At 45.9% G+C, this 26,977-nt stretch overlaps 1 protein-coding gene and 1 long non-coding RNA gene across 4 annotated transcripts in view; both read left to right on the top strand.

The window, feature by feature from the left end:
• The window catches only part of LOC146174660 (BTB/POZ domain-containing protein 9-like), a 66,476-nt gene extending 54,422 nt beyond the window's left edge, over positions 1-12,054 (top strand). For all 3 annotated transcript variants that reach the window (XM_084583853.1, XM_084583851.1, XM_084583852.1), the window contains exon 10: positions 3,841-12,054. In XM_084583853.1, the coding sequence (XP_084439979.1) occupies positions 3,841-4,017 (177 nt within the window). In that variant the 3' untranslated portion in view covers positions 4,018-12,054. The remainder of the gene's footprint in view (positions 1-3,840) is intronic.
• Positions 12,055-17,248: 5,194 nt separating this feature from the next.
• Positions 17,249-26,251, top strand: LOC146174659 (uncharacterized). Its single transcript, XR_014701940.1, has 3 exons — positions 17,249-17,419; positions 18,157-18,264; positions 25,841-26,251. It is a non-coding gene; the product is annotated as an uncharacterized LOC146174659 (long non-coding RNA).
• Positions 26,252-26,977: the final 726 nt, after the last annotated feature.

Below are 26,977 nucleotides of genomic sequence, written 5' to 3'. Positions count from 1 at the left end.
TTTCATAAATGAAGCAGACGATCTCGAACAATATGTGCGCATACCCTAACAAGCAAACGTCTCGTTTCTCGAGGAGTGTGCATAACAGGATACTCACCGTTGGAGTGACAGCCCTGGGCGATATATCCGCCTAGCATCCCGGCACGCAGCATTTCATATGGCAGCTTTTGTTGTTGGGCTAGTTGGTTTGATTCTATGTTTTGCGAGGCTCAGCGCACAAAGGCGAAGCACAAGAACAAGAAGGACAAAGCGCCAAACAAAAGAACACGGACTACTGGACGAAGCAGATCAGCGCTTCGTCCTTTTTGTTCTTGACTATGCCAAGCCCCGCAAGTCGCAGCTCCTAGGGCATCTGCCCGTCTAAAGGTCCAAATTTCCATCCATCATCTGCGCTCGGCGCGCGCCTCAGATTTCTTGTGCAGGTGTCGCGTAGCGAAGGCATTCCTCCAGAGCGGAGCGTGCGAAACCCCAATCGAAACCAGCTGCCATCTACCGCTTGCTGTGTCACAGGACGGCGAAATTCCCATGATGCTTTCCATTATATTTTTTATAACTAGGCTTTCTTCCCAGCCCATGGCGCTCCCTCCTAGTTTTTTTCTTTCTCTGTGGTGCCAAGTCAGGATCTTCCTTCTATAAGCACTTAGGGTAGGCGCATCTGCTGCTCCGAGCTCGTATTTCAGGCGCCGCAGGTCCGAAACGAAACTATCAGAGCGCGCACGAAGTGCCTGAGCCGGAACATAACCGAAACTGAAGTGGGCACCTGTGGCACCGCCACTTATATTTTTGTATTTGCCTTGCAGCATTTACGTTGTCGTTTCGCTGTCGTTTACATGTGATAAAAAATGCATGTTATCATGTTGGAGGCAAAACCTACTACCGCATTCAAACGGGCAACGTAATTCGCATTTGTCAGCCTCCGGGATTTCTTGCGCGTCGCGTGATTTCTAGTTGCTAGTCTCAGCTGTTTCGGCTATTTCGGCTGTGGCGGCGATACCTGTATTTCTATTCTTCCTCTTTACTACCTTATAACAGCTCTGTTTTCAGTCAGAGTGGTTTTTTTGTAATCAGGAACTAGCATTCTATCGATGCAAGCCCACTTCAGGTGTTCACAGAAACAAGTGTGACAGATACGGCGCCTTTCCCTTCCTGTGAACCAATTATTAATTATTATTATGGGATAAATTATCACATCTATGTAACCGTGTTCTAATAATTGGGTCTACAAGGCTATTTTGATTTTGTATGAGATGTTTATGAGACAACGGCACAACGAACGCAATTGTCTGATCGGCCCTCGTAGCCGCGCGTACCGGTGGCTGGCTTCTGCTCCAGGAGTTGACGCCAGCGCCGCCTCATGGCAACTGCCTCAACAGCCTCACCAGGAGCGCGCTGCTTTTGCCACTAAAAAGCCTTCTAGAACACTGTAGTAATGTGAAAGCACACCGCGGCATCTTGCATTGGCTTTAGTTGACTAATGTTGCAAGTCCTTATGCACTGTCATTAAGACGTTACAGTAAAAGCTCGTTAATTCAAATTCCACGGGGCCGCCAGGCCAGTTCGAATTAACCAAAATTCGAACTAATGAAAGTGAGCAAACATGAAGGCGTTTGATGCCCGGAGGGCACGAAAAACATTTATTTAGCAAAATAGTCTGTTATCATCTTCTGCTTCTTCTCTGTGAGGGCTACCGTACTCACTCGGTCTTCTAGCATGCGAATGCGACGCAGGGAGTCTTCTTCCCCCTCTTCAAAGCTGAAGAAAAGGCGCGCGACATTCAGCGCTCCCATAACTTCTGCCGCGGATGGACGCACGGGCTCTTGCTCCTCGTCGTCGTCGTCTTCTGCCTCTTCTGGGACAGACTGCTCCCCAACAATTTCAGCGACAATGTCCTCATCACTTAGGGCACCGCACACTGCTGCATCGCTGTCTACTCCAACGTAATCATCAAAACTGACGTCCTGCAGCACAGCACGCACAGCCGCAGGCAGAGGCTCCGGACTCCCATCGTCGCCACTTTCTTTCATACTTCCGGCAGCAAAGCCACAGTGGTGGAAGCAGTTTGCAATTGTGGACGGCGTGACCTGCTCCCATGCACGCACCAACATGTGCATTGCTGTGAGCAATGTGATGGTGCTGGTCTTCTGGTTTCCAGTGCACAAAGTCATGCGCTCGATCATGTGGCGCCTATAGAAACATTTGATGTTTCTGATCACCCCCTGATCCATCGGCTGCAAGGCCGCAGTCGTGTTGGCGGGCAAAAAGACGAGCCTTGTGGCTTTCAGCTCGGCGTCAACTTTGTGTGCTGAGCAGTTATCCACAATGAGGAGAACTTGACGCTTCCCTAGCTCCATCCTCCGATCGAATTTCAAGAGCCATTTTTTAAACAATTCGCCCGTCATCCACGCCTTGCTGTTGGCGGAGTATTCCGTCGGCAGCGTCCTAATGTTCTTGAAACATCTAGGCTTATGTGCCTTGCCGACAACAAAAAGAGGGACCTTCTCCGTCCCGGTCATATTAGCAGCGACCAGAACAGTAATCCGCTCTTTGCTTCGCTTGCCGCCAGCGCAGCTGTCCCCTTTAAATGTTACTGTTCTGTCGGGCTGGAGCTTATAAAACAAAGCCGTCTCATCAGCATTGAATATATCATGTGCCGAGTAGCTTTCTAAGTACTGCTGCAGAGCACCACTTCGCCACGTGGCACAAGTTTCTGCATCCACTTCTTTGGCTTCTCCAGACAACACCCGGAAGACAAGATTATGTCTGTCTCTAAAGCGGTGAAACCATCCTTCGGAGGCGACAAAATCTTCCACATTCAAGCGCAGGGCGAAATCGGCCGCCTTCGCCATGATAATTGGGCCGCTCAGTGGAATGTCAGCGCTTCTCATTTCTTTCACCCACGTGATCACAGCGGTCTCAATTTCCAGATACTTGGCTAACCGAAGCCTTTTTCTGTTGCTGGCGAAATCTTCGGCTTCATAGGCATCCTCGATGGCCTTCCTATTTCGGACGTACGTCGACAACGTGCTTGGTGGAATCCCGTGCTTTTTCGCGATTTCCACTTTGCTGGCCTTCCGTTCATCCACCTCGCGTAAAATAGCCACTTTCTCCTTCACAGTCTTGGCACAGTATTTCCCACGCGAACACATCTCGCGGACACAAGCTCACAACAAGCGGCGTGCAAAACGAGGGCTCACGAAATGCAACACGAAACAGTGGTCGATAACACTAAAACGTCGTTCCTCGAAGGAGTCGCGGCAGGAAAGACTGTTTAGTACTTGTTCCAGCACCCTAGCGGCGCCCCGATGGTTGTGCCATCTATCGTTCTGCCGTGAAAGCTTCCAACGATGGTTTTTAACAGCGCCGCTTGGCGGCGCGCAGTTCGAATTATGGGTGGCGGCGCCAATTTTTGAGTGAATTAACGAGCTGTTACACGCATAGACTTCTATGCACTGCGGACTGGACCACGATGACTATTTCGAATTATCCAAAATTTCGAATTAACGAGTTGTGAATTAACGAGCTTTCACTGTATATCCAAATAATGACTAGATTCAGTATTGGCTTGCTGTGTGGATTCTGGATTGGACTTCTAGCTTTGACTTAAATTCAAGCTACGGCTAATGGGGTTAGTCATTATGCAGTGTTATTAAGGCATTGTAGCCAAGTTATGACTGGAGTCGATATATTGTCTTCTTTGGCTTGTTATGTGGATTGTGTTGGATTGGCGTTGTATCTATCTTTCGGTCACGCATTCCGCAGACTGTCCCTTTTTGCGCATGCCACTGATGAGCCAAGAAAGGCTTTCGTCTTAATAAAGTGGCTGCCTGGTGGCTCACGCAGGTGTTCCACTGCGTTCACTTCGAGTGCCCGGCACAGTGCCTCGAGACACCTGGCTCCACAGCTGCGCCAGCAACCTCCAAGCAAGGCAGCAACGCCAACACCGACCGGCGTAGTTCGTCATCATCGTCGAGCCATGACAGCGATCTCTCTCAGCAGAAGCAGCCACAACATCCTTGAGAGGGTGGCCAAATGGAGGATTTCGGCCTCCTCTGTTTGGCGTTTTTGGCCGGGAATCACAGCTGGCTGTGTTCTGCTTCCCTCCTCGTTTGCCCCCGTCTAGCAGTCGACCTTTCCTGGGCTCCAGGCCTGTTGTTTCAGGGGGAATATGTGCATGATGACCGCAGAACCAAGCAGTACGCAATACAGTGATATCTTTGTGTTGTCAAGCTGTAGGTGTGGACACTGGCACTTCCGCGGACATCTCGCAAGCATCTCAAACAATCTCAGGATGTCCTTAGAAGTATAAATGCCAATTATTATAGATATGCACCTGTTGGTGCCCAATTGCAATGCATGTCATGGAAGCTTGTGAAATACAGATGCTATGCTAGACGTGTAACCTCGTCTCCTCGAGGATACACTACTCCAGGGTTCTGGTGCCTCCTCCTGACTTGTATCTTTGCTTTTTAAACAGGGAGTGAATGTGAGAGTGGAGGTTCATTTGTGGCCTCCAATAGCATTCAAGAAATTTTAGGAGTAGTAAGCTTGTCATTTTTTATTTTTACTATTTATTCCTATGACAAAACTCCTACATGCCAGATGTCATGCTTCAGAGAGGTTGTCTACCAGCTGTGGAAGACGGCGGAAAGGCAACTGGAAAGCATCTCCCTTCTGTTGGAAATTTTTTTCGGTAGTACAGAAGATTACGTGTGACTAAGCTTTTCAGTATTTGGTGCAAAGTTTCAAGCCTTTCCAGAGGAAGTATGCCACTAGGGAAAGCCACTGCTGTCTTGTGAACTTTGACCTGGCACCAGAGTGGGTAGACCTCTGAACTGCTTGGCAAAACGAGAGTGTTGACAGAGAAGCATGATTGTGTTTGTGCATGTGGGCGTACACATGTTCGCGAATTTGTTATTTTGGGATTCCCTCTGCAGGGTATTTATTTCAGTGCCATGATGCCTCAGGGTAACATCAGTTGGAGGACTCTAACATGAGGTTCTCAAACAGGTGTTCCAAAGGTTCTGCGAGCTCCCACTGCACCCTTGTGACTGTATATTGCTGTGTCCTTGTTTCAAATTTATAGGTCCAAGCATGAGTGAGTAATGCTCATAAAACTGAATGGAAGGACAGAAAAAAACGAGGGCAGATAGGGAAGATCTATGCACGAGCAGCATAGTCTCCTGATCGTGACAGAAATGTTGGGGTAGGGGAGAAGGAGGTCCAGAGGGTTTCCTAGTCACATGATGGCTGTTGGTGTTCCTTGGAGCAAAAATGTTTGAGAATCCTCCCTGCTCTTGAAATTGGGCTTTTTCATCATCGCCATACTCTAATGCAAGGGAATGACGATGATGATGCATTCGCAGGCATGCTCTTGCATATTTTTGTGCAGTTTTGATCAGCAGTTTTTCATTACTTGAGGCAATTCAAAAGGCAATGATGGCATCTGCTTCCTCGGCCACACAACCATGGCCTGTGGCTCTGCATTCACTGCTTGTTCAACACTTGTCATTCAGTGCATTTTTATGCTGTACTTTCTTTTACCATTGCTGTTTTTATTTAAGCCTTTTGAGGGGTATTTTATCGGTTGAATGAAAATGTAAAGCACTAAGCCTTTTCATTTTAGTAATTGACAGAGATGAGAGAGAGAGAGCTCTGGTGTGTCTTCAGCGTCGCTTCATGCTTGTCTCTGTGTGCTTCAGTGTAATGATGAATGCACCCCAATTTACCCAGTTCAGCATGCTCCTGCATGGCTGTACATAATGTTTTGGAATTTACCACATGCTGTGACCCCTGCCTGCCGCTTGGCCACTTGTGAGCGTGACATTGACTGAGGTACTCAGTAAATTTTGAACCTGCAGTTCAGAGAAGCAGTATGCAGTTTCAAAATGTTTTAAAAGGTAATAGAAAAAAGCAGAAACGTTATACTGTGTCATATGTGGTCATTAAATACAGGGGGAAAAGAATCGAGGCACCTGAAGTTTCTTCCAAAAAAATATCTGTATTGCCCTTGATCTTGTTCATGAAATGTAGTACTACGGGTGCCCCCGAAAGTAAAACTGAGCACATTTCTATGGAAACATGGTTGCTTCACCTGCGCTGATAACAAAGGGAACATCAAAGGTACGATAGTGTTCAAGGCGATGTACCAAGGCTGTACCACTTGCTCCCTGCTGATAAAAAAAACAGTGGAAGTTAAGCTTAATACAACTCTGTGCATTCTGCTGCAGTTGCGAGCCAAGTTTTAAGACCCGATGGATCCTGCCACAGGATTAGGAAAACGTTACGAGCTGTAGAATAATAATTTGGAGTGAAGAAAAAGTTGTTTGGTTTTAATTTCTGGGCAGCTCAAGGAACCTGATTTGCTTTCTGAAAGTGAAGGACGACTATCTCGAACTGTTGCAAAGCCAGCATAACTGCACACTCCGTGGGGATTTAGTGTAATGTTCCTTCAACCAAAAATAGTGTTAGAAATTTCATTAATTAGTACTGTGCCGTTTATATTTTTCACTAGTGCAAATGAGATGAGACCGAAAAGCCAACTGCTGCCAATACTGCAGTAAAAAGGTCTGGGTCACAGAGCATGTTCTTTCAACATTGCGGTTTTCTTTTCTTTTCCCACACCACTTTAATCGAACTTGAAGCGTCAACGCCAAAAATGACCTCATGATTACCATCTTGAGGCAAGTAGCGCTAAAAAGCCAGCTGTTTTCAGTTTAGTTATGTAGAAGTGTAAAAGTAGGAGGCAAGCTTATGGTAATTGTCCTTGATGTCTCCTCTGTCTAGGTGAGGAAAGGCATTAACTGCGATTTGTTGCTGGTTTACTATGATTAACGATTAAAGATTGGCTTTCATTTTTAAAGGATTAATAATTAACTGTGATGAAAGGATAATTCATAAAGGAGAACACTCCTCTTGAAAGGAATCTGCCAGATTAATAATTACCTGTGATGAAAGGATAATTCATAAAGAAGAATGCTCCCCTTGAAAGGCATCTGCCACTTTTTTCTTGAGATGTATCTTACTGTAATTACTGAAGAGGTTTAAACAACATTTTTAAAATGGAGACATTAAGAAACTGACTTTTATACTAGCTCTTGCTGATTTTCTGCAATTGCATGATGAGCATAAACGTCCTTCATTTTTTAAATGCTCATGTTAAAAGGGGTAAGAGAATATACATCTACTTAGGACGGGTACTAACCGCAGATCCAGACTATGAGAGTGAAACAGCCAGGGAAAAAACAATGGTGTTGGCTTCATTTGCCAGGTACTCTCAAATTAAGAATGGCAGATTACATGTATCCCTCACAGAGAAAGGTGTATAAGAGCTGTATTATTGCGATAGCAATACTGCGCCAGGTTTTGGTCCCACGTGTCGTCCCGGGAAGGGCCACATTTGACCTTGAACAGCCGCGAAGAGGAAGAAGATTGCTCGGTCACCGGCAGCTAATGCTTTCACTCCACATTTGGTTCAGCAGGATTGAGGCCTTATCATTTATATGTGGGCTGGTAGCTTACGCTCTCGCGTCATACTCTTAAAGGATGAGATTAAATGTTCCAATAGTGTAGCACCTTACACAGATAGGGAGTGATAGGGGAATAATGCTGAAGGCAAAAGAAGCTTCCGCTGTTGCTATCGCAATTCAACTAAGGTTAATTAGAGTTAAACCACAACTAATTTTCTTAATGGTAGTCTGTGGGGCAAGAATATGTCTAATAGAAAAGCCTCAGCTTATATTGGGGATAGTGCAGACAGAAATGGAGGGAAAAATGGTAGGTATAACATTAAGAGATGAGAAGGGAGCAAGGTTGGTCAAGGAACAAATGAGAGTTAATGACATTCTAATCGAACTCAAGAAAGAGTGGGTATGGGCGGGACATGTAAACTGTCTGCCCTTTAAGGTAACATACTGGATTTTAAGGAAGGACAAGTGTATAGCATATAGCGGGAGGCACGAGATGCTGGCGTTTGTTGATGAGATTGCAAAGCTTGCGCTGATAAGCTGGATTTGTTGGCACAGGGCAGGGTTTAGTGAGAGGGTCTTTATTCCGCAGATAACCTAGCTAGGCTCACTAAAGTTTCAGCTTGGGCATGTTGGTCCTCGTCCTTTGTGCGCTGTTCTTTCCTGTCATGTCTAGCTAGGCTGATGATGATAATCGTGACTCTATTGCATACAGTGTCCAAACACGCCTGCAGAGGCTCAAGATAAGCACTGAAGCTTTAGATGCTCACGTGGCTCAATTTGGAATGGCCGTGTGGCTTGGGTGCCTGGCTTGGGTGCCTGGCTCGGCTGCGGGAGGTGGTTAGTTCGAAACCCACCGCTGGACACCCTCCGGCAAAAATGGCTACAAGTGACCCCCAGTGTGACGAAGAGGCTCTGCAAACCTCGCTGCACTCTTTTAGGGTCAAAATAGTTTTGAACACTTCAACCTGCAAAGGTGGTTCGAGTTACTATGTCTTACGGGATTCAAAAAGGGCCACGTATGGTCTTCTGCCGCATGAAGCCGACTTAAGGTTGCCTAATGGCGGAACAAGTGACTGGCCCATAGGCGCAACATTTTTGGTCCATGACCCCTTTTTTAAGCATTTCACCCAAGAAGAGCTGAGCATCGGGTTGGGTAAAATTTTGAACCCATTGAAAAACCGATGGGTACCTTGCGGCACCAGTACGTCCTGAATGCGTGTGTGTGTCCGCAAGAAGTGTCACACATTTTTGCGAGATTTCGTTTCTCGGATATATAATATACGGTAGCTTATACGATGCAGGAATCGGCAGCATTTCAAATTGGTTTGCAGCAAAGAAAAGGCGCAGTATCTGTCACACTCGTTCTGTGGACACCTGAACCGGGCTGTAAGGGAAGGGAGGATGGTGGGATTGAAAGTGGAAGGAGAAAGGAAGAGCCGTAGTGGAGAGCTGTGGAGTAAATTCAGCCACATGGACTAATGTGCAGTGACAGATCAAACGGTGCAGCATACAGAAGCAGATGCAGTAAAGCAGGAATCGGCGGCGTTTCAAATTGCTTTACAGGAAAAAAAAGGTGTGGTATCTGTCACACTTGTTCCGTGGACACCTCAACTGTGCCATAAGGGAAGGGGGGAAGGTGTGAGTGAAAGGGGAAGGAGAAAGAGGAGCCTAAGTGAAGGGCTGCGGAGTGACTTCAACCACCTGGGAATCTTTAATGTGCAGTGATATCGGGAAGAGGAAGTGGTGAAGGGTGGCAGTTCCTGGCCCTAACAGTAGGTCAACGCCGCTTGCGGCGGGGCCTAGCCAGCCACCGAATTTTATCTGTTGTAGGCCATCATTGCACCCGCCACTGCTTCGATGGTGGACGACTGCTGTTGTTGCGGCGCGTGTCTTTCTCTCCCTCTTCTTTTTCTTTTCTTCTCTATTTTCTCTCCTGTCCGCACAAGGCAGCGGAGGTGGCCCAGCTACAGAGCCAGTAGCAGGCCCGTGCATTTTCTTTTCCTTCTTCCTACAGCCTCAACAACTGATATCGCACATCACATGTAAGCCTTTGTGTTTTGCATCTTTTCGGTACAGAAGGTGCAGGTTGAAGCATCACAGTTTAGCAAGTGTCGTGCTAATTAACTCTGCAACCACCTTAAGTAAACATCGTGCTAAAGGCTCAATAACCACCTCATCACACTTCAGTGGTCCAAATGCCCCCTAAAATGTTTTAAAAATTTTTCTCCTTTTAATGTTTTCAATTCTCTCAATGCCTTCCAGTATCCTTACGATAGAGGAGGAAAATTAAGTACACGTTCACAGGAAGTCTGCGAAGAGTAGTAGTTAGTGTGCTCAGCTGGGACACATAAGGATGGTGGTTTGATTCCTAGCATGAACACGATGCTTTCTTCGGTTCATGAGGACACGCTTCGGCACCACGCTTTGATGTTGCCACTCATGAAGCAAGAAATGCTTTCACATTTTAAAAAACAATGTTGGTACCATCTTGACAGGTAGGCAATCTTTTTTACTGAGGTTGTGTTGATTGGCACAATTGTGGCTTTTTTTTTTTTTTTTTTTTTTGAGAATTCAGTATGCCTGGGAAACCTCTCGTGCCTTCTCTAATGATTTATGGTCATGCACGGATTGAAAAGCGATATGCAATCATGTTCGCATTTTACTGCAGTGTGGAGCAGCAAACGTGATCCAAATCTCAAGCTGCAGCCTGTACAATACACGTTTGTTAGCAGGCTGCAAAGTGTTTGTTATTGCATTCATATTTGTGTTTTGTCCTTGTTCCTGTGTATAAGCTGCCTGATCTAGCATTGTCTGGAAAGAATGTTGCTTTTGCTAATTTATTAAGTGAGCAGAAAACACCTCTTCACTTTTATTGATGGCATGTTTGTCTCTGGAAGCAGTGGTCACAAGTAGTACCAGAGTAGTTCCATTGCCTGCCTGCCTTGAATAACATATCACTGCAACAAAGCTGTGCATGTTATCTTGTGGGGCACCACGCCCCCTTAAGCAAAATATTTGGCCTGAAGCGCTGTTTCATCTCAACCAGTGTCTGTTGAACCGAACAAGTGTGAATGAGTTTTTGTGCATGGTATATGCATGGAAGATGTTTTGCTTTGCTTGTGCTGTACCACGTTAAACTAAGCTTATGTTACGTGGTATTTCCCCTAATTGAAGGTATTTGTGTTTGATTCTACTGGAGGAAGTGCAGAAGGTTTCTGTTGCTCTATTGTTCTCAAGTGCAATAAGCCAGAAATCATTTCCCTAGTCTCGGCCATATGGAGCCCACTGCGGTTGTCTGTCCACATCTGTGCTTGTAATAACACAAGTCTGGGCTGTTACTGTGTCATTACAAAGTCCAGAGAGAGCGCACACATGTGTACCATATTTTCCCCTGTATAACACACCTCTGCATTTAACATGTGCACATAATTTTGATCCCTATAATGATAGGGAAAATAACATCCCCTCATAAACTGCAGGCTTATTTTGCTTTGATTATCTGAAATAGGGATAGATCTTCTTATAATGGCACAGTAGCTGCTTCTTTTTAAATAAGTTTAGTTTACTGCAACGCATGATTAACACTATTCCGTTATCACTCTCACTCCAATCTTCTGAGACAGCGCCATCTTCCAACCAAGGATGTCAACTAATTGCACACCAGTTCTTGGGCAAATGACTGCTGCCAAGAAAATTTCAAAATGTTAAAAAAAAAATGCCAGTCAGCACACAGTGCAAATTAGGGTCTGCTAAAGACCACATTTGGTGATGGTAGGAATAGCTATGGATGGCTGTAGATTTGGCTATGCCCTTTGCGGGCTGTTCGATAATCCGACGTGCATCATTGACTATTACGATTGCGAACATGTTGCTGTGAAACCAGTCCATCCCCTGAAATCCACATGAACCCCACACCCCCACTTTTTGATTGTGTTCTGACTTTTTGGTGTTGGCCATAGGCAACAAATAATGGTATATGTGTAATTTTGATACATAACTTTTCACATTTCTACTTGATTGTTTGCCCCTTGAAACTGCATCTGTTCTGTTAATCCAGAAAATATGATAGGTCACCAGCCTTGCTTGTGGGCTGGTGTGGTTACATTTGCTTCAGCACAGTTTTAGTTTGCATTAAATAAAGTGGAGAGCTCATGGTACATTGACCTCCTTGAGTGCATTGCACTCAATGGTGTTGTGTGTTTATAAAAGTTGCCACATGTGAAATAAGGTTCTATGCCTTTGCTCTAACCACAAGTTCGTCCTGTACAGAAGGAGGAGTGTGCCTAATTGGCATGCGGTCTTCAATGAGGATGTTTGCTTTGGGACTGAGATGAGTGGCTCTATTGCGGTCTAAAAAAAAAATAAATGGCAGGAGCCAGCCTTGTGCATGTCTGAAGTGTGAAATGTGAATGTACATTTAAGTTTGTTCATTTTGCAAGTGGTGCAAGCCTTTATTCCAGTGTGTTTGTAGCACTGCAGTTTGTTTGTTTTTCTACGATTATGTCGTTATTGTAGTGCCAAAGAATTTTAGGACTGTTTTGTTGTACTTAATATCCTTGTATAATAAAACTGTGGTGTAACCCAACTGCTTTTTCTCGCATGCTTGTGCGTCTTCAAGAACCGATAGTAGTCGTAGTAGCAGTAATAGTAAAACACTTTATTTTGGAGCAGAAATCAACTGCTCAAAATGAGATTCGATAAAAGCTGAGGATAACAGTGAGTGTTTACAAAGCCCAACTCAAGGGACTGTGTTCTGTGAGCCAGATGTCTACAGCCCATTCACAATTGGTCACAGCAGCTTCTCATGTTTATGGAGAACCATCCTAGGCCGCCTCAGCGTCATTGGCTGTTGTGCTTGCTGATGCATGTGCATGCATTTTTTTCTCTGCAAGCAGTCATGCATATGTGCTTTTGTGTTTGTGAACAAAAATGATGTGGAATGTTATGGGTGATATTGCTTTTTAGTATACCAGATGTCCGAGCTAAAGTTAATGAAGCTTTTTAAAAAAGTTAATCCTTATTACAACGAAATTGGCTCAGGAGGCTTTTCATCAGAATTTTTTTTATGTTTCGAAGTTTGGCAGCTATACTCTTGGACAACTTTCTGTGGCTCTGCGTCAGAGGCTAAGCAGGAAAGGGAAGGAGACGCTCCTTTGTACCCGTCCCATGGGAAGTGGGCTATGTCATCACTATTGACCCCTCCGCACTTCTAGCACAAACAACGAATAAACTTCTCTTCTTGGAAATGGTACAAAGGCCCATCTGCTTCCCCTTCCTGCTTAGCCTCTGCTACAGAGCCACAGAAAGTTGTCTGCCGGTATAATTGCGATTAGCTAACTTTTTAATTATTGGCTTTAGGGAGAAACTGCCAATCCACAAATTGTAATTTGTTTTGTACGTTCATGTAAAGAAGATTTTATTGAAATATGTGTTCAAGAGAAATGTTCCCAATGTGACAGTGGTGCTGCTGCTCCAGCATTCTAAGGCGACTCTTCGAAATGATGATGACAATTATTGAAAGCCACATTGGCTTAGATGAAGAGTCTTGGAGAAGAAAATTTGCTTTTTTTTTTTTTTAGCACTCCTGATGGACAGGGCAGTAGGTGAGCTATATGTGCTGCAGCAGCTGGTCACATGGTAACTGTCTTCTAAAGCCAGTAAATAAAGTTCGTGCATAAACAGTACATTGCTGCGAATATTTTATATGGCTGATTTTAAGACAAATAGATTCTGAATTGGCATTGTGTTCCTAAAACTAATTAAAAAGTTGACTAATATGACCATACTAATTGGAGAAAAGTTTAGGGGACATTTAAGGTTTTCTGTTAGAAGTATGACAGGACAGTGTTAAAAGTGGCTCCCAATGCAGATCCTCATACAGATTCATGAACGATTGCTAATTTCTTAATTTACGCCTCTTAAACATACTCGTCAGCATACAGCCCATAAGCTACTTTATTATCTGTGATACACCACCCAATATCCCTGCTTGGCCAAGCTGTACAAACATGCCCGTGTTGCCTTAGGGTAGCATGTCTGACTTGGATACTGGGTTCGATTTCATCTCGCCTTCTCCAATGCTCCTGCTAACTAGACCATGTCATGTACGGTCTCGTGTCATCACGCAACCCGCCGACCAATCAATGCCTGGCCGTGTCACCAGACGGTGGCATGCTCATGATGTTTTTGCTTGCAAAGTGCCAGTAACTACAATGCCAGTGCCTTGTTTCCACTAGGAAGCCATGCATCGCGCAGAGTAGGTGCATAGACATTTCAACCGAGAGACACCATGCATTTTCTGATGGAAGATACGCCATGAACGCGCTTTCAGCACAGTAATTATCTTTATATCGTCTGCCTGAGTGATAGCAGCATTGACGACAGCAGTAACATTACTTTCTATGAAGGTAATATCATTTACTGAACTGAACTTGTGCATATATTTAATTGAGGTGTAAATGCTATTTGTATAATTTGGTTGGTATCGCTGGCACCAATTGAATGACACAAGAAAAATTTATAGAGGATGCTTACAAGTGCTTACATAATGTGAAAGCGAAAGCATTGACCATTATTCATCCACCCACTAATTCACTGCTATTCACCCTAATTCAACTGACATAACCATACTGATAGTTCAATTGGTTCAATCCACTGTTGACCTACCGCAGTCCACCCTCAAATACTCGATGTAATCCGCAGTCCACCCTTACATACCCGATGTAATCCGCTAGTGCCCCGTCGGGGTGGTGCAGTGGTAAGATGCCCGACTACTGTGGATGGATGGAAACAACTTTATTTAATAAAAAAAAAAAAAGTCTTCCAGGGTGGTCCCCTACTAGTCCAGGAGTACACGGGCTTTTGCTTCACACAGAGCCCGATCTACCAGCCATATCTGACCGGCGGGTTGAGCTGTCCGCAGAGCAGCCTCCCAGGAAGAAAAGGTGGGATGGGGGAAGGGGGGCACTGCCTGAGGGGAAGGACATTCCCACAGGTAGTGGAAAAGAGGATTTGGGCTCGCCACAGGTGTCGCAGTGAGGGGGCAAGCCAGGGTGAAGGCACGAGAGACGGTAGGGGGAAATGAAACAATCCGTCTGCAATTGTCGCCATGTTCCACTGGATAAGGGTGAAAAGGTGCTGTGGGGTGGTGGCAGTGTCACGCGTTTGTGTTTGTAGAATGTGGTGATTTGGTGGTATGTAGAAAGGACCGATGCGGCCTCCTTCGCGGAGTTGGGTGCCTGATCATCCGGGGCTCGGGTAGAGTTCTCGAGCCAGCGCATGATGTGCCGGTGTACCTGGGTGGAACGCATCAAGAGGACCACAGGAATACCGGTTTTTCCGAGGTGGGACTTTGTTTCCGATTTTTTCGGACTTTGTTCGGTGGACTACGTGCTGAAGCTAGGCCTAACGTGGCCTAGCGTCTCGCGGCGCCCTGGGATCGCGGCGGCCCCGTCGGGGACCCACCCCTAGCCTCGTGAAGCTGACTAAAGCTTAAAAAAATGGAAATTGTCGAAGGAACACCGGTAGATCCGGAGGAATTTCAAGTGCCTGGCCAATGGTATACCACCAAGAAGAAGAAATATGTGCCGCTCGAGAAGACCGTGCAACAAGTTGAGAAGCAGCGAGCTGCTGAGAAGAATGCTGGAAGAAAAATGGCTGCGAAATCGGTGGAAAGGCAGCATGCTCGCCTACCCGATGGCGCCGAGAAAATCATTTTGAGGCCACGTGGCGGCCTCGTGCGTCTCCTCAAGTTTGGCAACGCAATCTTGGCTGACGCAATAATCAGCTGGTATCCACCCAGGCGAGGCCGGGGAGGACGTCATCTCGACGAATATTAAGCAGCACTCGTGGCAACTACAAGCGCCGAAAGGAAGAGACGCTACGCGTGCCTAACCCACCTCGTGTTCGAGGGGGAGAAGATTGAATTGACTGCCTACGTGGCGACGCCGGAAGATTGCGGCAAGGGCGTGGTACATGACGTGCCACTTACTTATACTGACGAGATCATCATGGAGAGGCTGAGAATCCACGGCAACCCGCCAGTTTTGGGTGTGCGGAGACTCGGCAAAAATTCCAGAACTGTACTAATTCTCTTTGAAGAGAGAGAAGTACCACGATGGGTTCGCCTGACTCCGATGGCGCAGCGGTGTCAACTTTACCGCAAAAAATATGAGGTTTGCAATGCCTGCGGAAGACTCGGTCACAGGGAGGACGTCTGTCCGGACCCGAGCAACCTCAAGTGCAGAAGCTGCGGAATGGAGAGGCCACCGCAAGGTCACCAATGCGAGACAAAATGCCAGCTATGCGGCAAGGGCCACCTGCTTGGTGACCGAAAATGTAAGGAAATGTTCAGGACTCCGTACGAGGTGAAGAAGAAGCAATGGGAGCGAAAAGTCAAGGAGAAGCCAGCGCATGACGACAACAGAGGGCGACCGAAAGTCAAGCAAGAAGGAGGAGGAGACTTCCGCGTTAGAGAAGACTCCTTCCCAAGTTTGGAATCCACCGCTAACGAGACGCCACCGCAGCAGCGAGGGCGTTCCAGTTCTCGCTCCATGGGACGCTCCAGGTCTGGGTCCAGGAGACGGTCGAGTTCGAGGGACGCGGCCAACCCATGGACCAAGCGGAACGCCAGCGGAGACCAGAAAAATGTAAGCTTCAACAGCGGGGCCTCCCAGGCTAAACCTAGGAAAGATAAGAAAGGCGAGGAAGTCGAAATTCTTAAAAAAGAAATTGAGGAGCTTAAGGGGGTGATTAAAAAGCTAACGCAAAATCAAAATTCGAAACAGCATGCGGAAAAGCAAGGGCCTCCCACTCCCGCGAAGCAGCTGCCACCTGCTCAGCCAGTCGCCCCGCCACAAGCGGCGCCACCGGCGAAAGGGGATGAGCAAATGGCGACTGAGGCGTCTCGCCCGCCCCCGGTGAAGCGCAAAATTAATGAAACCGACCCGTTCCAAGCCCTCGAAAATAGGCTTGACGAAAAATTGAATTCATTCATGAGCCAAATGACCCAATTCATGAACCAAATTCAGAGCCAGGTACAGGCACTTGCAGGGGAAGTGCAAAGAGTTCGAAATGAACTCGTAGCCGTCAACACGTGGCAGCAGAATGTCGAGCAAACGCTAACCCAGCTGCAAAATGGCCAGGCGCGTAAATGAAAACCAAATTTGGCAGTGGAACTGTCGCGGCTTCCAGCGCAAGAGAGCGCTACTGCAGCAGTACCTTCCAATCATAACTGAGACCCCCCTCGCAATCGCCCTTCAGGAAGCAGGGAAGGGAGCCAAACTAATGGGATACCAGGTGTTCAACAGCGATAGAGGCGTGAAATCGACCGTGGCGACCTTTGTCAAGCGCAATGTAGCGGTGATAGAACACGATTTGAATTCGAGAGATATCGAGAACGTATTTCTCGAGGTATTAACGGGACGAAAGAAGGATCCCAGTCTATTCCTTCTTAACCTTTATAGCTCACCCAAGCAAAAGAAAATTAGATTTAGGGCCCTTATGCGCAAAGCCATCAAGGCGGCCGGGAATAATCCCTTGCTGATTGTTGGTGACTTTAACGCCAGACATCAAGAATGGGGCTATGCTTTACAGGACACCAAAGGTAGGCAGCTATGGGAGGACACGCACGAGCTAGGTCTCACCCTCCATACGGATCCCGATCATCCAACGAGGACGGGTAACAGCGTATGTGCGGACACATCCCCAGACCTGACATTTTCAAAAAACTTAGGCGCCGTCTGCTGCGACCCGGTTGCAGCAGCGAAATGCTTCCTACAACCGGGTTGCAGGAGCAAAATGCTTGCTGCAACCCATGACGTCTTATCCGGTTTAAGAAAAACGTCACATCCGGCTATTGTTTTGTGGGTTTTGTGTTGCTTTTAGTAGCAAAATGGCTGGTCGTCGTCGTCCATGGTGGGAGCCGTGAGAGCTGGGTGCTCTCGTGTTGTACGGTACGTAAGCAATTTTTTCTATTCTTTAGATACTTCAGTATGCATGTATTGAGTCATTGCCCGCTGTCTGGAGTTCTACATTTAGTTTTCAACTTCCGTGCGTCCGAATGTTCTGTTGACGACCATTGAGCCTGCTTGGCCGGCAGTGGGCCCGAACGGCCCAAAGGTGTATTATAGAAAGTTTCAATCGAAAGCTCAACGTAGTTCGACACCAAGGAACATGCGGTTAAATACCGTTTATTAGGCCAACCGCACGAAAGTCTCAGTCATGTAAAACACGCCTGACTACCAGTCTTGCGTGCGCCTGAAAACGGCGGGAAACTTGGGTAAGCTTTCCTCAGCGGTCTGGATGAATAATTAATGATTGTAACGTCTTTGAGCTGATGGAGGGACTTAAGGAGATACTAGGACATGACAAAACAACGCATAGAAGCAGGAAAGGTGAGGATCACACAGGCCTGTGTGGGAAGCTTTTGTTTCGGTGCACCACGACGTACTAACCATTTGTGCGACGTGACCCTTTGTGTGACCCTCATTGCTGTGACGCGGTGTAGAATAATGATTTAATACCTCATTTTATGACTGCGCACTGTCAAGTGTATGCAGGGCCACTTTCCAATTGCGGTGAGGTAAGCGATTTCGCCTTGTGTTTAAAATGCATCAACATGTACTTGTCTTAATTTCTTTTGTGTGTGTAAACATCGCTTATAAGCTGACGTCTAATATTTGGTACGCAGGGATCATCCTGATATGTGTTTTGGAGTCTAGCATGGGCTTGCTGGTTGCTGAGGCTGAACAAATGGGACTATGAAAGGCGGAGGCAGCCTATGCTCCAACGCCACAACGTGAGCCCTGTACTTAATTTCAAAACAATTGTTGTGCCACCGGGACTGGTCATTTGTTTTAACTTTTACATGGGGAACATGGCACAGGTCACCAGTTTGCATAGAGTGCATGAATGAATCAAGCAAGCAAGCATTCCTGCAGCTGCAGTGTCCAGCTTGTAGTTTGCAGCCTTTTTTTCTCAGTTGCAATCAATGCGTTGCAAACAGTGTGCAATGTAACAGTTGATTCAGACTAAGAAAACCAGACTAGCTCCAAAAACAAACAAATGTTTGCACGAGATGGAAGATCAAACCACGCTTTATTGTCTTCTCAATTTGCTGTGAAAAACTGGCAAAGCTGCCTTCTTTAACGAATGATATTCCTGCACAGATTGGTTGTGTCGCTTTTTTGTGCGTGTAACAAAGTTGCTGCAATAACTTTATAGCTTTGGAAACCACTGTGAAAGATAAAATGAGGTCTGCAAGATTGGCATCAATGGCTTGCAAGACAAGCAGCACAGAATATACACCCTGCCAATTCTTTAACAGTATCGCTTGAGCGTCGACTGTCCGAGCAGAAGCAAAGTGGAAATCAGGAGAGGGAACAAGCAGGGAGATGTAATCATGCTGCTTCAGCGAGTGTTGTCTGCTTGGCTGTTCTGCTCCATTGGCAGCAACCCCTTGAATCAAGTTTCATATCGGAGTTCTGGGAGCGCTCTGCTATGTGCTTGTGGCTTCAATCTGTGCAAACTTGTAACGTTCCAAATATTACACTTGTCCCTGGTTGTCTCAAGGGTTTCTTTTTTCTTTTTTTTTTCTTTTCTTTCTTTTTTTTTTTTTTTTTAATGCAATGAAAGTACCGATACAACAATTTTTCAAAAGTATCGATGGCAAGAGTTATGGGGCATGTTGGATTTTTTATCGGAAATGTGTGTACTTTGGAGATATTCGCATGATATGCAGATACTATTGCGGCTAAAAACAAACAATGACAGCTTCTCCGGGCACCGGCATGCCTGCCAGCCAATTGTAGCAGGGTTGCTTCACATTGATCAAAGCAGCGTAGCAAACGAGGTTCACTGCAGCAGCAAGAATTGTGAGCACGCCCTCGCACTCTATTGCTTTGTCATCTCCTGCATCTTCCGGCGCAGCAGCGCAGGGCAGTCGACGGTCGCGTGGTACTGTTAAAACATTGTCCAGGTGTACACTGCCTACGGTGGTGTCCATTTCGTAGCAGAGGCAATGCCTGCCTAATGTATATCCTCTTCACTTGACGAGCAAAGAAGCATTCTAGTTTCCCTTGCTGAGAATGGGGAATGCAGCCCAATGTCGAACACTTTCTTTCCGCTCATCAGAGATTATCCTTTTATGCCAGGGGCCTTGGCGCACAGCCCGCGGAGCTGCGTGCTGCAGTCCGCCAGCTCAAAATTTTCAGCTGACGTTTTGAAAGCATTGCCACCAGCCCTAATTTCCAACTAAAATAAACTCAGATTTTGTACCAGTTAGTACGCATTCATTTTTGAAAAGGCGTTGACCACTTAATCTGCGTGAACTTTCATTTGACATCACTATGCCTTCAAAAGCAAGGAGCCAGACATCCTGCCTTCTCTTTTATTTCTAAGTGTTCTTTTTTTTTTTTTTTTTATTTTCTTGTTGAAGATTATAAGTGTGATATTTATTAACAGGTGTACCATTTCAGTACCTCTCTCTGAGCGATCCTGAAGCTGCTTTTGTCCGGCATTGAAGTGGAAACAGCACACATTGCTTTTCTTTTGCAATAATAGGAGCGCTTGGTCTGACAAAACGAAATTTTGCTTATTTTTGTTCATTTTATTGTTATTTACTGTACTTTGTTTCCTGTTGTTTTATTACTTTCTGGCTCCTGGGTCATGAGAGAAAAAGCTTTCTCAATGCAGCCCACGTAGCAATATGAGTTTGAGACCCCCTGCTCTATGCCCATAATGGCGTGGGGATCAATGGATAATTCATAATTAGTTTGTCTGAAAGGTAATTGTTTAGCAAAAAGCGACTATATGCCACTGGTCGGCCCAGACCCACAACCTCCGCATCATGGTGTTAGAAGTGTGTGAACGGGTCGCTCCGCACCGAACAGTAAGTGGCAATACCGATGCTCTGATTTCCGTAGGCTGCCGAGAGACTGCGTTGACTGTTGGTGGCCGCGGGTTCGCTGGGTGCCGCAAGGATTGCCAGTCAGTTCTCAACTTGCATCGGTGCACATTTTGTTTTTCTCGCTGACGCCCCCGCTCCACGCCTTTCTTCGATCACGGTATATTCTAAGTTGTAATGTAATGTAATGTGGAAAAAAAAGTGCATTGTTCACCACTGCAATACAGGCTACGTATTCTGCAATGAAAAATGTCAGCTTTCTTCGGTGCGAAAAGATGTCAAACGACTTCAGCTATGGTGGCCGGCATACCAAGAAAGGACCGAGCTATACAGCCACTGTTTGTGAGGGGCGCTTGGAGCCCAGGTTTGTGTCCAAAACATGGACGACAGAGTTAAATGGGCATGTGCTGCAAAGCGTTGCGCGTTGGTAGCAAAGGAAGCGGTCCCCACGATATTCTCTGCCTGCCTTGCCTACCTTTCAGGCATCGAAAAGTAGAAAGCGACCCACTGAAAGGCAGCCCCAGGAACCGAAAAAAATTGAAGATCGTCAAACCTTCTGTAGAAGCGTCAAGTGAAGGTAGCACGCGCTTCACATGACACTGTGTGGGCATGGACAGGCCCAAAAGCTGGGTGTGGCCCAACCCACGGCCCGTCTGGTACGGGTCTGAGCCGGATTCGGGCTTGTACACATAGGGCCGATGTCCTTTATAGTCACTTTGTCAGAGTAAAATACACATTCGCGGCGTAGCTGCAGCGAAATGGATAAAATAACCATGGTACGCTCCGAGAAAGAAGTTTAGTCTTCTTGGCTTATTTATTTACTTATTACGGCACCGCGGTGGCTTGGTCATTAAAGCTCTCGAGTACTGAGCTGGGATACCCTAGTCTGATCCTAATTGGGAAACAGCATTTTGGTCGAAGCTGAAAGCATTGCAGGCATATACTTAACGATGGCAGTTTCACTGAAGAATCCCAGGTGGCCGAAGTGATCCGGAAGCCTCTGCTACTGCGTCCTCACACTTTGAGCCGATTTGGGACCATTGCTCCAGAGACATAGCCCTTTTGTTGTTTTTTTGGCGTCATGTACACTTTTTTTTTTTTTTCTCCACGTGAAAAAATTCAAAACCAAATGTGGGTATGGTTTTCATTTTAATCTGTTGATTGGAACGTCTCATAACTGAAATAGCCGCAAAGGCTTGATAGAGTTTAGAAATCTCCTTGATGATGGAATAAGATAAATCTTGAATGAGCAATTTTTAAATCGAGTCAGAGTCGTAAACAATTAGGCGTGCGCCGGCCACATTGAACGATACGAATGAATATATGAAATTACTCCCCTCGGTTACTAAGGAGCAGCAGTCAAACACCGCTCTTGCATGTTTTAAAGCGTAAAATGCCATGTGCGGGTTACGCTGGTGTGGTGCAGCGTGAAGTTCGCCTAATAAATTAGAGTAGTGCCAGGTGAGGCTGTTTCAGCTATCAGCGAGCACAGACAGTCTGGTCTGCAATAAGGCACTTCTACATATGGTCAGTTTTATACAGTCGTGCCTCGCTAATATGGACACTTTGGTTTCCGACCAAAACTGTCCATAAAGCGAGTCATCCATAATAACGAGTCATGAATAAAATGAAAAGAATTTTATTGAGAAAAAAAGAATTGTAATTAATGACTTCTTTTGTAGATAACGGTATGCACTTGACACAAAATTTGACAGAACACCGGCAATTTTGAGTGCATTATCCTTATCATTGTTGTCTTCGAAAACTGGTAGTGGAGTCTGAAGCGACTCGCGTACAATGACACACGTGATGGTGGGCTTTGTGTTGGTTTAACTTTCGAGCATGAATCGGCGTCCGATTTTCTACTCACCATCACTTTCAAAATGGGCTCGGCATTGAGCAAAGTAGCCGCTAAGTAGCTGCTTGAGATTCTTCTGAGGCGAGGAAACAGTCGAGCTGTCGATACTAGTCCCTCACGGCTTAGATTGACTGAGATGGCTTTTGCTGCTTGTGTTCACAGATTGCTTGCTTCGCGCCGACGTTCAGCTCTGTTCTTTTGCGTTTAATTCCCACCATGCCAAAATCCAGACTCCAGTTGAGGGTTACAGGCTCCTGATACTTTGCACTTTCTTGCTTAGTTAACCTTTCTGCCTTTCCGTTCTTCTGATTCTTTCTTTTTTGCCTTGTACTGTTTCCGTAAGGAAGCGAGAGAGTCAAATTGGCAAGCTGCTATGCGGAGGCTATAGAACATCCCATCTTCTTGGCGCCGTTTCTATGTGTTCGTGTAAGACAAACACTGCAAGCTGAAGTACAGTTTAGAACGACGATTAGCCGACTACGAAGAGCTCAGACCTTGTCAAGGCCGCATCGTTGACTTATAGCGAAGCCGACATGCGGACCCGCCTCAGGTGCAAAATGTGGCAGTTCGGCAGCAACAGGAACGAAAACCAGGAGCCTAAGAGGGAACCGCGCCCAGGACGGGACGCCCGGTCTCGGTTGCATGCTCGTACATCGCCTTTCTTTTGTCGCCCTACTTTGTGAGTGTGTCTTAACTCTCACCGAAAAGAGTTTACGGCTTCATGGAACACATACTGTGCTTTGGGAAAGAAAACTTCAGTTCCCACCACCACTGTATGCACTTTTCTTTCTTCCTGTCATTTCTTTCTTACGCTTTTACCGGCCTCTCTGTTCACGTCCAGCAGAATTTATTGCAACCACATGTTGCTGTTTTCCCGACTGCGGCGGCACTGCCGCTGCACCCAGAAATCTCCTGGTTCTCCCCTTTCAGGGTCTTTCTTACGCCAACCCTCGGTTTGCTGTGTAAGTTCCTCTCCGCTCTTGCGCCCCACGCTCGCTTTTATTCTTTCCAACCCCACAGGACTCGTTCAGGCATCCGGTTGTATCGGCTGTTGCGTAGGTTCGCGGGCGGCGTGCCCTTATTTAACTTGCGTTCGGACTCCTCTGCTTTTTTTTCAAGCACTGTCCATATTACCGAGACAAAAATACATGGGCCCAAGTGGGCCGTGTACATTCTTCCCCTGTCCATTGTCCAGACAGCGAGTTTCCATATTAATGAGGAATAACTACACTGAAAAAGTTTGTTCCCAGAAAAACTGTTCATAATTCGGGTCGTCCATATTAAAGGGGGAACGACTGTATACCACTGGAGGCTAGGAACTGGAAACCTTATACAAACCACTGGGAAGGGCCAACATTCGAACGCTTGATGAGGTGCAATCTTTTTCAAGGTTGGTGTTCAACACTCGTGACGCCTCAGCCACAGATACAGTCTTGCTGCCGCAGCGGCGCCATCTTCTACATGCAGAATCAGCGAAGAGCATTGCAGCCAGAACACGTGCCGGCCCTGGCGGCGGTGCTGTTGTGAGCTATGATATAACGGCACCGCTCGCACACCACAGGACGGGCACGCCACCTGAGCTTCTTGTCTTTCTTCTACCGCCGTCACCTCCAGTTCAAGATACATTAATTCGAGAAGAATATTGGCTTCCTCTTTCTTTGATGGAGGTGGTACCTACGCTTGACGAATGGCAGTTTTGGCATGGCGTGAAGGCTACATACGCACGCTATTGGCTACTTTGCGTTTCCTCCTAACCTTTCTACGACGGCACAAGAAGTCGCAGGGCGCTGATGCTCCGGACCAGGATGGGGGGGTGATGATGAAGTACCAGCACCTCCAACCAAATGTTACGATACGGCAAGCCGATGAAAACAGGAGAACACAGGACAGAGAGATGGTCGATGACAGTGAGATGGCGTTTAATGAAAAATGTTGCCGGGCCTAGCGCGAGCGCTCCTGTCCGCGCCACTGCCCGCTTTTTCTTCTTTGATGTCGTCCGTAACAATATCATTTGACTTTAGAAACGTGCTCTAAAACAATTTGAATGCTTCAAAACTTCCGTTTTATAGCTTCAAAGTGCTCGAGCCTGCTTCCACCTCTCCAAGTTGGTTTGTGGTTCAGGTCATTATTGACAGTTCTGCATGACTGAATTGATGTCTTCAGTTTGGAGTTTTGGGGAGGGTTGCATCCATTGGGAAGAGGGAAAAATGCTGGCTGAAGATAAGGAACGCAGCATTATGAAAATTCCGATTGCTATTGGGCAACCATCTCGTGGATGATGGCACTTGAAAGCGTTTTGACTGGAGGTACCCGCACTGCTTGGGCTAGGCCAGTGCAGCACTTCATCTTACAGGAGCATATGCACCTAATCTTGGTCGCATTTTGCTTGTTAACGACATGCAAGACATTGCTCTGTACAGATCATCACCTGATTTTTATCTTCAACAGCTAAATAATCTATTATTGATTTTTTGTCTTATCTGTTTCAGGGTGTGTATACTCCATTAACACACTGAATGTTGGTAGTGCTGCTACTGCACTTAAAGTCAAGTGTTGGTCTCTGTTTGCAATATTTTTTAGCTGCTATGAGAAGTAAGATGCTCGTGGACAGCCTCCTTAACAACATGAACTGGTGTATTTGTGATGGAGACCGTATATCAAAGACAGCCAGAGGTTTTATGATGCTGGCATTGTAGCAACTGTTGTGGTGCTGCAGTTCGATGAGGGATTTGGCCATCTTGTGGTTGTTGCCTGTTTGCTGTGGCCACCCTCAAAGTAAATAGCTGTGGTCCTGTCACATAGTTTGAGAACTTCTTGTTACTTGTATGGAAACTACTGTTTGGCACAAAATGACTTGTGGCTGCCATCATGTGCGTTATAGACATTTGGGTGGAACAGTTCCTCATTCTTTTTCACGGCCCATAGGAAGGATTTCGCAAGTTTAGAAAATGAAAAGTCCACAGCTGAATTAGTCGCGATTCTGGAATCATGCTGTGTAGTCGACAAACGCTACAATCCGAGAGCAATGCATGTCATCTAATGAACAGTGCAAGCGAAACTTCTTGGATGCAGCAGCAAATGAAAATGTGCACACATGGTTTTCAAGATGTCTCAACGTTTATTTATATGCTTCACAACCTACTAAAGCCTGCACGCTTGCGTTATACCAAAGCACAATCAGCTGTCTGTTCTGATGTCTGTGGCCAGTATTGATAACTTCATATCAGTTCTTTACTACCCATGGTGTCCATTTCTGCTGTGCATGTGCACTGCAGTGATACATTGTCACATGCATGCAGAGAGCACTAGTACTGGCCTTACTTAGGGTAACCTTTTCGCTGTTTTGGCTTTTCTCGTTCTTGAGCTATGCTACAGGGTGCACACTTTTCTTTTTGTTTGGTTCCTTTGACGAGTCATGAATTCAGCATTCGTGCTTCTTTCCTTTTTGAGGGTGTAGTGACCATATGCAAATCCACTATTAGAATATATGAGCTGCTGCATAGTCTGCAGTCCTGTTATCTTTTTATTTAAATTTGGTACGTCTCTGAGTTTCTCTGGGTGTTTTGTTATTGTTCTGAGCTTGCATTCTTTTGTTTTTTCTCCCCATGACAGTCGATCCTGCACGTGACTGATACTAGTCGAGAGATCACAACAGCTGCCCACCTTTCAAAGCATGGCATTCCTTGGCCCAAGTTGACTGCTCTCTGTGCTACTGGCTCAACAGTGTACTCTCAAGTCTGCACTTCACTTATGAGCGTAGTGGCAACACACACATGTTGGCCATAGCTTCCCATAGCTTCTGTGTCAAAATAAAGTATTCCTACTTATGTGCCTTTTCATTCATTATTAACGCACATGATTGGAGTAATAAACACTCCAGTGCCAAAACACCATGTTGACACACTCATTTATGTTTAGACTGCCAACCTTCTGCATTACTTCCCTTTTGTAACCTACCTAGAAAGGTAAGTATTTACTGTATGTGTCATAGAACCACATGTATTTGTTATTCCTTTTGAGACTGGAAATAATCCGCAAAACCAGTGAAGTAAAAAAAGTTCACAGATATGTTTCGTAGACAATTTTTAGAGGTAAGCCCAATGAAGATGTTTCGAACTGCAGGCAGGGACTGATGATAAAATGGCAAAGTGGGCGGTGTTTGTTGAATTGCATAAGATTGGTTTAATTCAGTATTTTGCAGATGAGCAGCAACTTTCTTAATTGCAATGCTTGCTTACACCCATACTGTCACCTCATGTAATGCTCAAACATTTGGCAGTGCTAATCACTTTACTAAAATATTGAACTCTTGGCCCTTCAAAGTGAATTGTGTTCAGTAGCGAGGTGACATGCTTGTAGCAATGAGATCAGATCTAACCTTGGATACCCGCTTAATACACTATTGCTGTGCCTCTTATGCTACTGAGATGGTGAAGCAGCATACTAAAAGGGCATAAAAAAAAAGTGTGTGCAGTAATTCTTTACATGTAACAATAGTTCAAGCCCTCGCCTAATTTAATTTGACTGCATTAAAAGGCCATATTTACCAAAAAAGGCAATTTGAGCGACAAGGATGAGTGGCAGATAGTATGACCGGATGGACTGGTCTGTGTGATGTGAGGGCCATGGTATGGTCCAGCTGCCTACCCAAGCAGCTCCTTTGACATGAGAAAAATTCATTGCCTTTCAGAATCCCGTCAGATGTGTGAGTTGGGAGTTCATTTACATAATGTGGTAATTAGTAATTTT

The sequence above is a fragment of the Amblyomma maculatum genome, chromosome 11 (genome assembly GCF_055883805.1).
Source record: "Amblyomma maculatum isolate TAMU_Amacu chromosome 11, ASM5588380v1, whole genome shotgun sequence".
Classification (NCBI taxonomy): Eukaryota; Metazoa; Arthropoda; class Arachnida; order Ixodida; family Ixodidae; genus Amblyomma; species Amblyomma maculatum.
The sequence above is the reverse complement of the archived record's forward strand: the minus strand, read 5'-3'. Positions and strand labels throughout refer to the sequence as shown.